This window comes from Falco cherrug, chromosome 12 (genome assembly GCF_023634085.1).
Source record: "Falco cherrug isolate bFalChe1 chromosome 12, bFalChe1.pri, whole genome shotgun sequence".
Classification (NCBI taxonomy): Eukaryota; Metazoa; Chordata; class Aves; order Falconiformes; family Falconidae; genus Falco; species Falco cherrug.
Window position 1 is genome coordinate 23,386,454 of NC_073708.1, and position 16,048 is coordinate 23,402,501.

Sequence of the window (16,048 nt, forward strand, 5' to 3'; positions counted from 1 at the left end):
TTAAAAGAAATAGACCTGTGCAGAGCTTCAAAAGATCATATCTTTAATTTTCCCTCTTAAAAGTAGGCACATGGCTAACGCATGCTAAATGTCAACCTGTTCTTAAAAATAATACAATAAAATCAGAAACCAATGTAGTTGATGCAAGTTCTGTAACCCATATCCAGGCAATAGATGTCAATGTGTAATAATAATCCCAAGCATAAGAAACCTTCTTCTAATGTTTAATTTCAGTTCCTTTGCATTTTAGGCCCCTTTTTTTTCTAATAGAATTTACTTCTATTTACCAGGGATTTGGAGATACTACCTTTTTCTTTTGCAGCAGCCTTGTAATATCTAATGACTTATCATGTCCTCTTTCAATTTCTCTTCTCTAGACTGAACAAATTCATTTCTTTCTAGCTTTCCTCAGAGGTCATGTTTTCTAGACCTCATATCTTTTCCACAGCTCTCCCACAGCCTTTTTCCAGTCTGTTTGTGTTTTCCACATGAGGCCGGAACCAGCATGGTCGTTGAGCTGATGTTTTCTGATCCTGAACGAAGTAGAGTACTCCACAGGTTTTACAGATGTTACAGATAGTTACATTTTTCAGTCATGATAGGATGTTTATCTTTCTGCAGTAATGTGACAGTGTTCTGTGTATGAACCAGAGCATGGAGGCCCTTTAAGATATGTTGGAGCAGCTGGTCTGGCTCTAAGTAGAGCAGCGAGCAGGCAATGGGAAAATGCCTGCATTGCTGAGTTTAAACACCTACTAGGTGATGGAGAGCAAAGAGGGCAAACAAGAAGGCTGGTGATGCTCCAGGGTACCCCAAAGGTACAGAGCAATCACTCCCAGGGAAGGAGGCTGGGATAACTGCTACACAGCCCGTGGGTGGGTAGCGGGTTTTTTTTTGTTCCGTGGATCCCTTCCTTTCTTCATGGAATAAAGCCTGTTCAAAGGCATTTTTTTTTTTTTTTTTTGAGTGGCTGTGGCATTTATTGCCCCTTCCTGTCAGAAAGAAGGACCGTAGTTTTACACCTCAGGGTCCTTCGTGCAGGTCTGCGAGGGAGCAAGTGATTCTATCAGCTTAGAAGTAGACAAAACCCAAATGGCAGGTTTACTGGGAAAGGGCAGAGAACAAAGCCAGAGTGTTGTGCCGCTGCGTAATTCAGAGGCATCTGTACAGGGAACAGCCAAGTAGATGATGACTTTTCAGGTGAAAGGGGCAACTGTAGGTACACTCGGGGTCTGTAGGCATGAATAACTTGGGAGAAGATGGGTAAGGATCAGTGGCTCACTGTCTCTTCCAAAGGAAGAACTAGGGGGCTCAAACGGTAGTGGCAGGGTGCGCTGACCAACCGTTCTTCAATGTTAAGTTATCTTTATCATATTGTCTGATTTTATTTTAGACTGTTCCTGCAGTTTTCTAAGATCAGCTTAATTTTTGACCTGATCTTTACTTTTGAAGATTTTCTTCTTGCAGCCATCTATTTTTTTGGCTCATTTGTTTGCCGTTTTAGGAAAAGAAGTGTGTTGGTTGTAGGATGGGGTTAATCCTTATTAATGCCATTTCTTAAATTTTTCAGCTGCTTGAGGAATCTTTGAACTGCTGGGATTTTTGACAGAGGATTAATGTCAATAAGAAATGTGAAATCAGGACATCACAAACGTCCTCATTTCCTACGCTGTCACACCATGCTGCTCCCCAGAGAAGGGAGGCAAGGGAGAGAACACACATCTAGGTCTCGCTAGGGAAAAAGGAAAAGGTTAGTTTAGATTTTCTCTCCGTACTTTTACAAATGCCTCTATTAGAGCTCATTATTCAGTGCTAGAGTGCTTCAGTTTGTATTTTGGCCATTTTATTTATAAAATGGGTAGATTTTGTGCCTTCTGTCTAACTGTGGATGTGTTTGAACATAAGCAAACAAAAGACAGTAGTCATCACAGGAAAAATAAGGCATTCTTTTCTGTATTTTAAAAAAAAAAAAAAAAGAAGGTTGTTCATGCCCTTTTACAAACGCAACGTGCAAGTTGTGTCCAACATTAGGTTCTAGCACGGTCTGCTGTTTTTTTCTTCAGCTTCCAATTTTCGTTCACTGCTAATTCTCCCTAACTAAAGAAGAAACAAAACAGCAGGGTGGCTTAAGGAGGTGGGGGGAAGGAAGGAAATATCTAAGAAATAAACCCACGTTGGAGCTTAGTGGCTGCCAACCTGCCTTTCCTTAGTGTCATGATTTCTAGAAATGTGGTGCCATCTACTCTTTTCAGGGACTTGGCCTTGTCTTCCTCCCTTCTCGTTGAAGCTAAAGACTATCAATCGGTTTATTTATTTTACTTTTTCTCAGGTCTTGCTTACTGTTCTACACGTTTATGTATTAATTGTCTTGAAAGCAGCAGGTAGGAGTAGGAAGCAGATTCTAGTCAAGATTAAATGCCTGAAATTTTTCAATAGCTGCCTTGAATAGTGGCAGTGCTAATCTGGGATTTGCAAGACACTTTGGGAAGTTAGTGCTGCTGATTTTGAATGCCTCAGCACACATCAAAGAGGAGTAGCTGTGAATGGATCAGTGCATCAAGGACAGAATGGAAAAGGTCGGAAAACTTGGCTGGAGAGCTGCTGGCAGGCTAGTTCAGCATCCCAGGTAGAAATGTTTGAGGTCAAAACTCTTCTTACTTGTCAGGGATAAAATAACTGCAAATGTAATTTTTTTGTTGTGTAAGCCAGAAATCCCCTAGTCACAAATATATATCACACTTTCTTCCATATATAGATTCCTGTTTAAGAATAGTTTTCTGGCAGCACACTTCCTTTTGCTGTGTGCAGTGACAAATTGTGTTAGAGGTTTTACTAATGTCTTTGTATAAGGAATGCAAACTTGAGAGCTGGGAGAGATTTCAACTGTACCTCATAATTATCATATCCAGCATTTGGTCTATTCAGATGTCATTTGCTGTTTTATCAGGGTATGCCATTCAAACTAGAGATTTTAGATGCTTGGCATTCCTCTCCCAAATCATGCAGGTCCTAAGTGTGTGCCACAAACACTGAAATTTCTCATCTTTTCATGGCTGTCATGTGCTATGAGGCTGCATTATGTCTGTTCTGTAATTTAGGATGAGGTGGAGAGGAAGTGCTTAAAGTTTAAATCTGAAAAATTCAGACTCCCATTGCATGCTGTTTGCCCATAGAGCGCAAGCCCATTTCAGTTCTGGAGCTGTGTCTGCTGGTGAAGCTAACCTGCCTTTAGGTAGCCGTGACAGATGACTAGGGTAAAATGCAGCGTTCGGTAGGCAAGCAGCTCAGTAGATACAAAATGTAACATCATTCAGAAACGTTTACTTTTTCTGTTTGACAAACTCCCACGCATTCCTTGGAATGTATTTTAGGTGCTCCGCAGAGAGCATTCCCATGGCCTGTTTGAGGCATATCCTGATATTTCCTGAAGGGTCCTAGAATACACCAGACGCACTTCAGAGCCGAGACAGAACAGCCGTGCTCCTGGAGAGGTCTGGCAGACAGCGTTTCCCTGTCACTGCTGGACATCGGTTCTGGCCTGCTCTGATTTATTGAGGTGGCAACGTGTTTTTCATAGATCATGAGCTTATAGCATTCATGATTTCTTAATATTTCCAAAATGGAATTAGCTTCAAGATTTATGGGACCTAAATATCCTCTAGTTTGCTCCTTTTTTCCCCATATGAATATAGTATTTCCCTCCAAGCCATTCCTCCCTCCTCTTAAATGAAGCCAAAGTATGAATTGAAAGTGTCCCTAGGTCTGTGTACAGTAGTGTTAAATGTTACCAAATAATAGTAGGTGGTCTAAGGCTATTATGTTCTTTGCTAGAAAAATCCCTAAGTTAACTTGTAGCAAATACAAGAAAAAAAGCCAATGGCCACTTCACACTTCTCTTTGGGCATCACTTTGATCCCCTGGTTGTCACATGCAGAAGGGACACCACAGAGCACCAGATCGCTCCTGCTAGTGCTTCACCTGAGTTTGGGGACTCCCCTTGGGGCCCAGGGAGTCCCAGGAGAGGATCTGACCTTCCTCCTGGTTTTACGGTGCACCTTGGAAAGGGATTGCATGAGGGAGAGACACTCCACACTCCATGTCAGACTACTATAAACTGTCTTTTACTGGTATATGACTTGCAAATAGGCCAGTTAATTGCATCGATAAATAATACCAACTTCTGAGTTAGGCCCGACCTTACAGCCTGTACCTTCTTTCTCGTGCAGTGCTCTTGAACAGGCAACTGAACTGGCTAAGTTTTTTATTTACACTGCCCTACTTTGTAGCGTTACTGTAGGGGATCCTTTTGATTCTGGAGAGGAGAACAAAACCTGCTCATATATGCATTTTCTGAAGCATCCAAAATTTTCCTGAAGATTGCATGTCACAGCAGGGACCAGAGTAGCTCGGTGACCTAACAAACCAGCCCAAAGATGCTGGTGACTCCCAGGCAATGCGGTCCTCCTTCACTGCAGCTGCCACTTAGGGAGAACACGAACCATTCTGTGGGACCTGGCTTCTGCTGTTAGTTCAAGTGGTAGCTCTAAAGTGAGAGCTGTGAACATCTGTGCTGTAGCCATTCAGGTTATGAAAGCTCTCGCATTGTATGAAAATCCTGCAAAGATTCCTTCTATTGATTTTGGAAAGAGGTGGAGATAATTCCTTAGAGACCCACCGGTGTAACACAATACTTGCATTTCAGTGCACCAAGATGCTTGAAAAAACATAGAACTAATTTGTCGGGTTATTGAAGTTTTTTAGGATATTTTGAGAGTATTACTGTATCCTGGGTGGTTTTTTTTGTGGTTGTTTTTTTTTTTTTAATTAGGCCTCTGTGTGTGTTTGTTTTTTAATTAAGATCTTCAGAAGCTTTAATATATCTAACGCATCTTCCCCACCTTTTCCCAGGTAAAGTTATATAGAACCTTTCATATCTTCAGCTCTGGAAAAACATCCTTTTCCTTCTAGATCAGCCACATTCTGTACCTGGCTCTGTTGTAGTGTAGATGAGTTTATCTTCAATCAGGTAGTTCAAGTCCAAAAGTTATCTGATTGCAGTAGCATGGAGTCACACGCTGAGTGCAAAATAGCTTGAAGGGAGGATTAAACTGGTGCGTTACATCTATCCCACTACTACTACCTAGGTTAGCCAGGCTGTGTCTGTTTCAGGTATGTGTACGTTGCACTTGCAGTATGGCTGTAGTGGAGCCATTGCCTAGCGGTGATCTTGGTACACTCAGAAGTGGTCCCATATGAAAGTTAATATTTCTGTAGTTTCTTCTGCTAATGGTTTCCTTCTATCTGGCCACTGAACTGATTGTTTCTAGAAGAGACAAATTTTTAGTAGCTGCTGTGTTTGTGTGCTGAGGGTGTAATTAGGACAATAAATTCACATAATGACATGGTTTAGAAGGACTAGTTCTCTCTTTTGTAAGTGATTTTGGATACATCACAACTGTTTGGTTTGGCAGGGACCTCTCTTGAATCATTTGTATGTTAATGAATGCAAAAGAAAACACCTACATCTGTACTGAATTTCCATTCTCTGTAAACTAAGTCCTGCTTCATGATCTCCTGAGCTATTTCCTTTCTTGCCTGTGTTGTGATGGTCTGTGCGTATGAGCAAGGCAGGAGCAGCCGTGACAGCAGATAAGCACCCAGCCTTGCCCTCCACATGCATTTGCCCAGTGCATTCACGCCTGCACAAAGCAGCAGGCTTATATGTAATGAATGATATAAAGGCAACTCTGCACCCCTTCCTCACATGCTGGCATGGACAGCACATAAATTGGCTTGTGCTTACAAAGCTGGAAGTAAAACTGCCTAAACTCTGGATGCAATTTAAAACTTATTTTAGCTAAATTAATAGCCAAACAATAGCGGGGAAGCTCTAAACTGTTGAGTGGAAATGATTGCCAGGCTCATAACTTGAATGATTTGGGTGGCCTCGTGGCACGAATTCTGACAGATTTGTTCCACTGCAGGCACCTTTGGGTAAAAGTAAAATTTTCCATGTTACTATATTGCCAGTGATAATGTAGAATCAGCACTTAGGTACGGATTCTTTCAACCTCCCTACAGAAATGTATCCTTCCTAGTACAGGAGTTAATTTCTCTCTCAATTTGGTTTTCTCAGGTTCTCGAAGCCGGCACCAATGTTCTTGGATGATTCCTTCAGGAAATGGGCACGTATCAGGGACTTTGTACCCCCCTTTGGAATTAAAGGACAAGGTATGAGAAAACTGTGCAGCTGTTGAAAAGAAGGTGGTTCTGCAGATGCTTGCCCCTTTTTGGTTTTCCATTTTGAAAGCTCAGGTGGTCCCCGGGCTCAGCTTTTGTCCCCTGTTCAAGAAAAATATTGTACATGTAGCTCTCAGAGATCCAGAAGGATTTTAACCGCCGGAATGTGGACCTTAGAGGCTGGTCTTAGGGAGGATGGTTTAGTATGTGCAAAGAGTCAGTGCAACAATGGCAATTTAGACCTACTACCATGTTCTGGAAGAAGCATTTTGACATTCACTGCCATAACATCTTGTAGCATCTTTGCTGACAGCAGAGAGAGTCCAAAATGATTTAAAATATCTTTGAGTCAGTAATTCTCCAAAGAACAGGAAAGACTTCTCTTTCTGGGTTTCGGAGCCTTGGGGTTGACCACTGATACAAATCTTCATTTTCTTCTCATAGCATTTGGTAATATAATTCTTCTATAGGTGTGCTACTTGTCGACTTGTATAACAAACAGGAAAAAGATTCATTCAGGTGCTTTGGTGATGATTTATTATATGCTGGAGTGTGGCAGCAAGGGCTGCGTCTCAGGTATGCTGTGGCAGAGCAGGGGTGGTGATGAGATGGAAGCCAGTAGTCCGCGCAGCAGATGATACATTTTGCAGGTGACACAAGCTCCTAACTATCCCACATGTGCTACAAAAGGCCTCTTTGGGTGAATGATGGTGGAGCAGAAGGCTTATGCACACTGCAGTGATTTGCTGCAGACTTCCTGAAGTCTGATGCATTTATTAAGAAGCGTTTGTGGTATTGCATCAACTTCAAAGGTTTGAATTTTTTTTCCCCACTGACAAACTCAAGATTATAGATGGTACCCGCAGGAACTGAAATACCTGGTAAAGATTGCGGCCACAATAGGCTTGGAGTCTGTCTCTCTCCCTGGAAGCAGGTGTGGCAGTTGTCAGAGCAGTCTTGGATCAACTCAGAGCTCTACTGACAAATTTATTTTGGCTTGCATCAGTTCCCTTCTTTGTTTTGTGTATGTCCATCCCTTGTCCAGTTGGTCTTTTGCAGCTCAATAGGCAACTAATTACTGTCCTCTAGATCAGCCAGCAGAATTTGCAGCAAAGAAATAACAGTGACGGCACAAGTGGAAGGCTGCATTGACCACAGGAGGGCTTGTCCCCTTCTAAGAGGCACATAAGGTGTACAAAGCTAGGGCAAGCTGCCTGACCAGCGTGGAGGTGGGATTTGTAGATTACAGATGATGTCAGCTAGACCTAATAAAAATCATTCCGTTAAACTGAATCCAAATGGAGAAATTCACCAAAAGGGGATGACGGAACGGCTCTGGCAGCCTGCTTCCTGGGTTTGTTGCCAGCTTGTATCACCACTGCAATGTTATGTAAATCTGGTGTTTTATATTGGATTTCCTCAGTTAAAAAGAGAAATGAGAAATTGTCGTTATTTAAATGGCTGTGAGCTGAAGCCATGGGACAGAAACCGTTGAATGGGTTATTTTTTTTAATGCCCTCCTGGGACTGAAATTTGTGCCAAGTTTCAGTCTGGAGCAAGTTCTCTGTGTGGGAGGGTTGAATTATAAATCTCTGTAGCCCAGCATTTCTAATGGCCATGCTGACAGGCTGTGAGTCCTAGCGATGCGAATGGCGCCCTTTCATGTTACACATCACTTGGAATTCTTGCATCAGTCTTTTCTGGCTGTCCCACGGGATGCATTCTGGCTCAGCTGAGTGATGGGATGATGGGATCAACACCTCATTAGGGCTTTCAGTCAGGGCAATCTAATGATATCCAAACAACTAACCCAGGCAGGCAGCGTGGAGCTCAGTCACGTGCTGGTGTGAGATGAAGGCTATCAGAGCTGGGTTGTGCATGGGAAAAAGAGCACTCGGGGTGGCTGAGAAAGTGTAGAGAGATGTACCAGTGGTGAAACAGACGGGGCAGGAGTTTTGCTCTGTGCATTAGGCAGCCCTGTGACACCATCAGCTGGGATTTCTGACGTGCGTCACACTAGGGAAGGCGGCTGGTGTTTATAGATACTGTCTGTAGCTGGGTTGGTAATGGGAAGATTTTGCTGAGAACTTCAGTGAATATCACCCAGTGTTTTCTAGTCCAAGTGCAAAATGGCTTCTTGTTTGGTGTGAAATATAGTTGCAGGATGAGCTCCCTTTCAGTAAAGCTGCATGTTCCAAGAAACTCCCAGAAACTAATCTGTGGTAGCTTGAAAGTACTCAAGTTATGAAATCAAGAGATTCTCGGCAGCTTGGAGGCTCATCCACCATTTCTGCTTTCTCTTGTTCAAGTTTCTCTGTATTCTTCAGACTTTTAGCTAAGTTTCTCTTTGCTTTTTCTCAGCAAAAAATTTGAAAGAAGTCCTTTTTCATCCATCGCTTGGTGTTTACAGGTCCAAGAAAGAACAATTCCAAGATTGCAAGAGCAAATCTTGCAATCTTTAGGGGAAAGCAGCTTTTGAGGAGCATTGTCTACAAAGCTAATTGCTACTACACTACTTTGGAGTGACAAGTCTGTATAAATTATATGTAAAAAAGTAGAAATGGCTCAGAAATTCTCAGGACAGGACGGTGATCATATCAAGGAGAAGGCAATATGCTGATCATTTTGACACAGTTCATCAGGGATCTTAATTTTCTTCAAAAAGAATTGGATTGTAAAGGCAGTCTCCCATCTCCAGATGCTAAGAAGTACTCATTATAATATAAAAAGCTTAACAGTGTGCCTTCATGAAAGAATGCGCGCTTCTTTTCTCCATTGGTCATTTTCTGATTTGGCCATTAGCCTGCGCAAGGGGATTTTATGACCAGAGTGCTCCACTCTCTCCAAGAGCATTTGTGTGTATGAGTCCTTAAGGTGAATATGGTTCTTAATATGAACGTTTTTTGACTTTCCCCCAAATGATGCTGGTTCTGAAATGGACTATTGCAGTAGGAACAATGCACATCTCATGTCAGACTGGAAACTGCTGCTATCACTAGTTAACTGCCTTAGTCATTACTTGTCTGCTAAATGAAACAAACACGTGAGTAAGCAGGTGGTGACCTTACTGCTTTATGAACAGGATTTTCTGAGAAGAGGCACACAGTAGGAGGCCTTGTGCAAGCTCTTTTTGAACAGTGGTCTTCCAAGAGCCCTCTGCAAGGTATTGGAAGTAGATGAAGAGGAGTTTATGAGGAGCAGTTGTATCTTTTCCTTAACCCGTCTTAAATGGGCAGAGTTTTAGTACATGTTGTACTTGTTGACTCTGCCTCTGTTCACCAAAGTTCTGGACCAGGGATTGATCCGAATTGCTTGATCCCAATACCCCGGCAGCCTGGGATAAAAGTGGAGCTGATGTCAGGAGTTTTGCAGCTGATACAGCAGATTGAAGGTCTCATTGCACTCATTGCCGGTGTCTGTAGGCCTTTGTGGGAACTCTTGCTTTCTCTGTGTGAACAGGGAAAGAAACAGGTATGTCATATTTCTGAAGAGGTGTGAGTACATTAGGTTTTGGCACCACAAAGTGTCACTACCAATATCTAGATGGCCTTTTGTGTAACAGTGGTTCTAGGTTTCACCCAGTGAATTCTGCCGCTGGCTATAAACATATAAGGTTGCCTTTCAGAATCTGAATGAGGATTTTTTAAACGATAAGGAATGACCATGTTGTCAAACAGGTCAGTGTCATACTTGACTGCACTTACTCTTAAAAATGAGACTGTTAGTGCCACGTTGAGCTTGTTGTCTCCCACCGTGTGACTTGACAGAGTCTACAAATGGGGTGTGCCCCTGTCAGCACCTGGAAATGACGCCTCCATCTCAGTTAAATGAAACGGTTGTCCTCAGGTCCCGCAGGCAGCCAGGCTCATTGTTCAAACAGGTTAACTCCCTCCCCGCCCCCCCAGCAAAAGGGTGGCTCTATCCGGGCTTCCTATCGGGAAAGGTCACTGGCCGGTGTTAGCCTGTGACCCTCTGAGTGCGTGAGAATTGGAGAGGAGAATATTAGTTGGTCCTGGTGAAAACCATCGGGGACTGTGCTAATGCTTTAGTGGTATGGGCTCGTGTAGGACAGTGTGAGCCCGTGCCCCGCTGCCGGTTTGTTTATTGGTGTGTATATAGCCAAAGCGAGGGGTGTTGTTCAGGAACGTGGTGAAATTAGACAACTTGAAGAGTTGTGGAGAAGATCAAACTGTAACAAGAAGTTGGAACTCTAAAAGCTACAAATGCCAAGATGTCCTCTGGGGGACAGCTCAGGCTGCCAAGCACTCTCCCGTGTCCCAGGCTATTGTTTCGGCATTAACTGGGATGTTGGAGTGCCTCCCATGTTTCACCATTTGTCAGGGCCTAATTTGCTTGTAGGAATTCTTTCCTAGCACCCACCAAGCCTGCTCTTGCAGCTTTTTCAGTGAAGAGCAAGGAGAAATCTCAGGCTCTTAAATGAGTTACATGGAAACTGTTTTTTGAAATTGAAACTTCTTTTGTATTTGCACACTTTTCTACCAGAGCTAGAAAAGTGTAACGTACGGAGGTATGAATACGCACATGCTGTCCATACTGTTGCAGAGATCCTCTGGCATGTGCATTGCTTTTGGGGCTAAATTGGTCAATGAATAAGCAATGGAAACATTGTTTATAGTTTAGTGAGATTATTAATCCCAGAGGGCCTCCTCCCCAAATTTACCTCTGTAGCTAAAGCAAAAGGAAAGAGTTACTTGGAGAAGGGCAACAAACAAGACTGGAGAAATACCTGACTATTAATAGAATTTCTCAGTACATGTGGCTTAAAGAATATAAAAGGCTTTCTTAAGAAAGAGTAGCTAGTATCTGGCATTCTCTGTGTAATGAGGACGGCAGAGTTGGTGCAGTTTTTTTATTGAACTTAAGTGAAAACATATGGCACGGCACACACTAAAAAACTAAACAGACGTGATCCATGTAATACCTCTTCCATGCATTTAGTCAGTAATTGTGTCATTGCTTAGCAGTAATTACAGGTCTTCACTTCTACCTTTGTGCCTGCTAGACTGCTTTAAGCAGAGGGGCTGCTTTGTTGGCCCTAATGCAGTTTGTCTTTGAAGGTGATACTTATTTCTTAGGGAGTGACTGTCTTGTCACTACCTCAGAATTTGCCTCCCACCAGGAATCTAGGAAGCAATTTTTCCCCATGGTGATAAAAGGATATTAAGAACATGTTTGAAGTGCTACAGTTTTATCAAATGTAGTGTGTACTAATGGCCAGGAGACTTCATATTTTCATCTGATAGAGGGGCATCTGGAATTGGTGACACATTTGGTGGCAACGAAATTAGTTCTTTACCCAGAGCACCAGTGCTAATGAGATGTATTGTGCAATGGTTAATTGTTCTTGTACTTGGTTTTATTTGGATGTTTTCTTCTGTGTTAGTGCTTCTGGGAAGAACCGTGGTTCAGTGCTGCGTAGCAGTGGTTTCATCAGTCTCATGGGGGAGAGGTCATTCATCTTCAGTGAAAATGTTGAGTTTTCAGGCATGCCGAAGATGGCATATCAAAATGTTATTGGGAGAAGATCTCGTCTCTTCATGCATGTTCTTTTCTTGCATAGCTTTTTCTTCCACATCAACTTTCTTGGCATAAGCAATACTTTATCTGTGAGAAAACATACTCACTTGGGCATCACAACTGAAATTTACAACTGACCCAAAGAAAAACTATCAGAAAAGTAGGTCTTTTCTGACCTGCTCTTCCAGCTCTTTATAAAGGCTGGAGTATCACATGCAGACACACATTCCCTACATTTGACTGGGTCTGCTTGACAATGAGGTGTTCCTTTTCCACTTTAATTCTCTAACTTTGTCCTTATTTTGTTAGCTGTACTCTGTTGTACAGATGATTTTCCTACTGTGAGCATTTTTTTGTTCTTCGCATGTTCTTCCTTTAACAAATAAGCAAGAAGCACAAGCGTGTATAGCTGTTAGCTGTGTTCAGAACAGGTACTAACACTAGACTGTTGTTTCTTCTTGAGTTTGAGGCAGATTTCTGAACTAGTTTTCACTAGAATTTTACATTTGACCAAAATTGGTAATAGTTGCAATTATCACATGGGAATATAGCTGTAAAAACGTTGCTGTTTCCCCGGGGAATCTAGCTGATTTTATAACCTCAGGAAATTAAATGAGAGGTTTGAAGGGGGGAAAAATTAAAAGCTTCAGAAGAGGTAGAGAATCAGCTTTTCATTACTGAATAAAGCCTCTGAAGGAAGTTATACTGTGAATTTTGAAGTTAAATCAGCTCACTCTTGAGCTCTCTTGATGAAAGTACAACCCTCCAGTGCAGTTGCTTACTTCAATCAAAATTGATGCTTTGCTGTTGAATGTGCTTAAAGAATAGCCTTTCTCCCAACCCACTGTGAAGGGAAAGGTGCCCCAGGGAGATCTCAGCCCCCAAGTTTGCGGTTAATTGGATGACTCCGTATTGGAGTTCTTCCCAGAATTTTTGGAAGTGCAATTGAGATATGGATGTTATTCCTGCCTTTTACCTCCTAGAAGGAAGAGCAGGTCGTCTCTGGCAGTTGTGTTTTGAAGTGCTACGTCTTAATGCTTTTGCAAGGGTCAGAAGAATTAGAAATCACTGTAGTAGTTACTGATTTTTTTGGCCTGGGAAGGCATTGCCTGGCCACTTGTGAAGGGGCTTCAGAAATGCAGAAACAAAGGGAAGAACAGCACTGTATAAGACTGCATTTATTTTTCCACTTGTCTTTGGACAGCACATTGTGAGTCTGTCAAGACCATTTTTATTTGGCATGAATTAGCCTGTTTCTACAGGTTTTATTGCTTCCTGTGTATCAAACTTGAGTTTGGATCAAAATGGTTAATGCATGGTTATTGCAAAATGTTGCCCATTTTTTTGGCATATTTTTTTTTTAATTAATGTTCCAACTTTGCAAGCCCTGGGATTATGTTGGGAACTAAGCTTGTACTCTGAAAAAACAAACTCTTGGTTGTGAAGAAAAGCTTGGAAAAAAATATCCCTGAAGGCTCCAAAACTACGATGTAAATGAAGAGGCCAAATGTTATGTATTTTATTTATATCTTGTTATAAAAAAAGGCCTTAAGGGCTTTCTGGAGCTTACATTTAATACATGCCAGGTTTTCCTGAAATTCTTAGGGAGGTACCATGCATCTTCAGTTTTGGGGTTTTTTTTTCCTGTTGTGTATTGTATCTGTGCAACACTATATGCTATTTGTCTTAATACCATTAAAATGGTAATGGAAATATTGGGATGTTGGAAGTAGTGGCAGTTTTAAGTCCTGTTGTTAGTAAGGTGTATCTCAAGTAAACCACCTAAATCTGGTACAGCTAATGACCAAAGGAAACCATTCTCTTGTATTTGCACATAAGAGGTGATTTGGGGACAGATTCTTGCAGTTTGCAGTTAACTGCCTTGACTGTCTTTGAGAGCCAGTTCATGTGTTCGTTATTTGCTTCAAAGTTCTGGAAGTCTTTGTAGCTGCTTTCTCCTGCAGAGATCTCATATAGTTAGCTAATCAATAATAAAAGGAGGTGGTGCAGAGAATTTCAGACTCATTTTGATACCTGTTGTACTCACTGGTTTCCCAGCTTCACTAAGATACGATAATGATGTGTGTCTGCAGCTGGACACAGTATTTCTGGGAGAGAGCTGGGGGATGGAATATGTGGTGGGACTTGGGTCCATGGCCTCATGCTAGGCACCAGGGTGGTAAATCCTTCTGTACAACATCGATCCTCGTATTCTGTATGGAGCGAGATCTTAAGGAAAAAATGCGGACGAAGGAACTTTATACAGAGCTGAACTTTTGGGTAGTATTAAAAAAAAAGGGGGGGCGGGGGGGATTGAAAAAAGTATGCAAAGTATGCACTGGGGTTGTGCTTACAGCTTGTTTGTAAATACTGTGATTTGTTTAATCCATAGCATTGGTAGTGTTTCACTTATTCTCCCCACGAAGCTGACACACGCGTGGCATCCTGTTGTCATGGGACAGGGACCCATATGCAGAGGAGACTGCTGGCATGCTGCGGGGATGTCTATCAACATCACTCCAGTCAGTGTATTCTCAAAAGCTGAAGCTGATGCGCGGGGCCCTGCAGAAGGGGTGGCTGGGTGACCAGCTGCCGAGATGGGCACTGACTGCGGCTCGACGGGCAGACGTGAACAACTGCAGCAGCACACGGTTCCCTGAGCCTAGCGTGTGGTATTCAAATACTTGCTGCTGGCAGTAAGGGCATGTAGACTTGCTGATTTTTAAGGAAGGTGGCTGGTATGTACAACGTGAAAAATGACAGCCTCTTCTCTTGGCCACTTGAGAGTGCATGAACAGCCTGATTTGCCTACTTTCAAGGCAGGCACAAGGTAGACCCTGTGAGATGCCTGCAGTAAGCCCTGTGGAAAGGTCTCCCATCTTTTTTTTTTAAGGGTACAAGCAAGAAGCTTATGCGTTAGAAATAACAATGTTAAGTGCTGTTGACATTCACAGTGAAGGTCTCCACTCTTCCACATAAATAACAGAGAAAAAGGCTGGAATTGAGACTTAGGCTGGTTCTCACTGTGTGGTCACTGCTCGCCTAATTTCTAACTATTTACTTTTAGTTTTTCCAAATGTCTGAAAATTTTAGGGTCAACCTGAAGTCAAGATGTACTTGTATTCAGAGAAATCATGCAGTCCAGAGCTGCTTTTGAATCTTCTGATGTTATAAGGCAAAACAGATAGAATATGTCATGATAACTCAGAATTCTTAGATAAATGTAGTCAACTCCTCCTCTAGATAGGAGGAAAATGTGCTTGCTTTGTTTGTACAGTAATAGTGTGTGCATAGTGCTTGATAGATGAATGGGTTAAGTAATCTCCCGCTCTCCTCCCCAGTAATCTAAATTCTCCATGACAAGAAAAAAATAGAATAAACAAGCTGTGGCTGCAGAAAACTGCGGTAGATTGCTTGCCCTGGTGATGTGTTCATTATTTAAAAATGGGAGAAAGTGAGGGTGAAAATGCAGGATATTGGGGTTCGTTTCCATTAATTTATCATTAAAGGATGGTAGCAGACCCATGCGAAGACCATGTAAGTCAGAGGGCTACTTGAAGGTGAAAACCTTTGCAGAGGGCTCTTCATCTAGGAGTCAGAGGCATTATTCTGTTCCTAGTTATGTCACTTACTTGCCTTGTGCCTTCAGTAAGTTTGATCCTCTCAGAGTATAAAGACATTTACTGCTTTTAGAAATGAGGAGAGCAGATGGAGGACCCAAGAAGGTGAGTTCAGGAATATGCATATATGTTTATATATGCGTGTATATGTATCACCTTATAGCCTTTGACTTGAAGGAGCTGTATAAAAGCCACATGTTTTTACTGTTGGAATAAGTTCACTTCAGCTAGGCTTAAACAGCACAAACATTCCTCCCTATAGATAATAAATGTATGTACACTGTGTTCTTATGCCTACTGTATGGATGGTTTCAGGTAAGCAGAACCACTGCATTGCAATTTGCTCTTTCTGATGTGAACCGTTGGAGTTAACTATTGGAGGAGGCTGGCACTGAGCTGCTGCCCAGACATCTGCCACTCCCAAGAAGCTAACATCTGTAGCCCTAAGGATGATGGCACTGCCATTGCCATTTAAACATCAGTGTTTGATGGAGAAAGGCTTTAGTATTAGTAAAGTCTGCCATCAGTCTCGTGGGGGTGAATAGAAGGAACAGTACACAGGGAGCAATGTTGCTGTTAGTAGTTTACTCAGCCTTCAAGCGCTTACCAAAACTGTGGCCGCTGAATGGCTGTTGGAGAATCTGAATGAG

At 42.3% G+C, this 16,048-nt stretch overlaps 1 protein-coding gene across 6 annotated transcripts in view; it reads left to right on the plus strand.

The window, feature by feature from the left end:
• The window catches only part of ST3GAL3 (ST3 beta-galactoside alpha-2,3-sialyltransferase 3), a 184,189-nt gene that overhangs the window by 100,726 nt on the left and 67,415 nt on the right, over positions 1-16,048 (plus strand). For all 6 annotated transcript variants that reach the window (XM_055724698.1, XM_055724700.1, XM_055724703.1 and 3 more), the window contains one exon: positions 6,137-6,231. In XM_055724698.1, the coding sequence (XP_055580673.1) occupies positions 6,137-6,231 (95 nt within the window). The remainder of the gene's footprint in view (positions 1-6,136; positions 6,232-16,048) is intronic.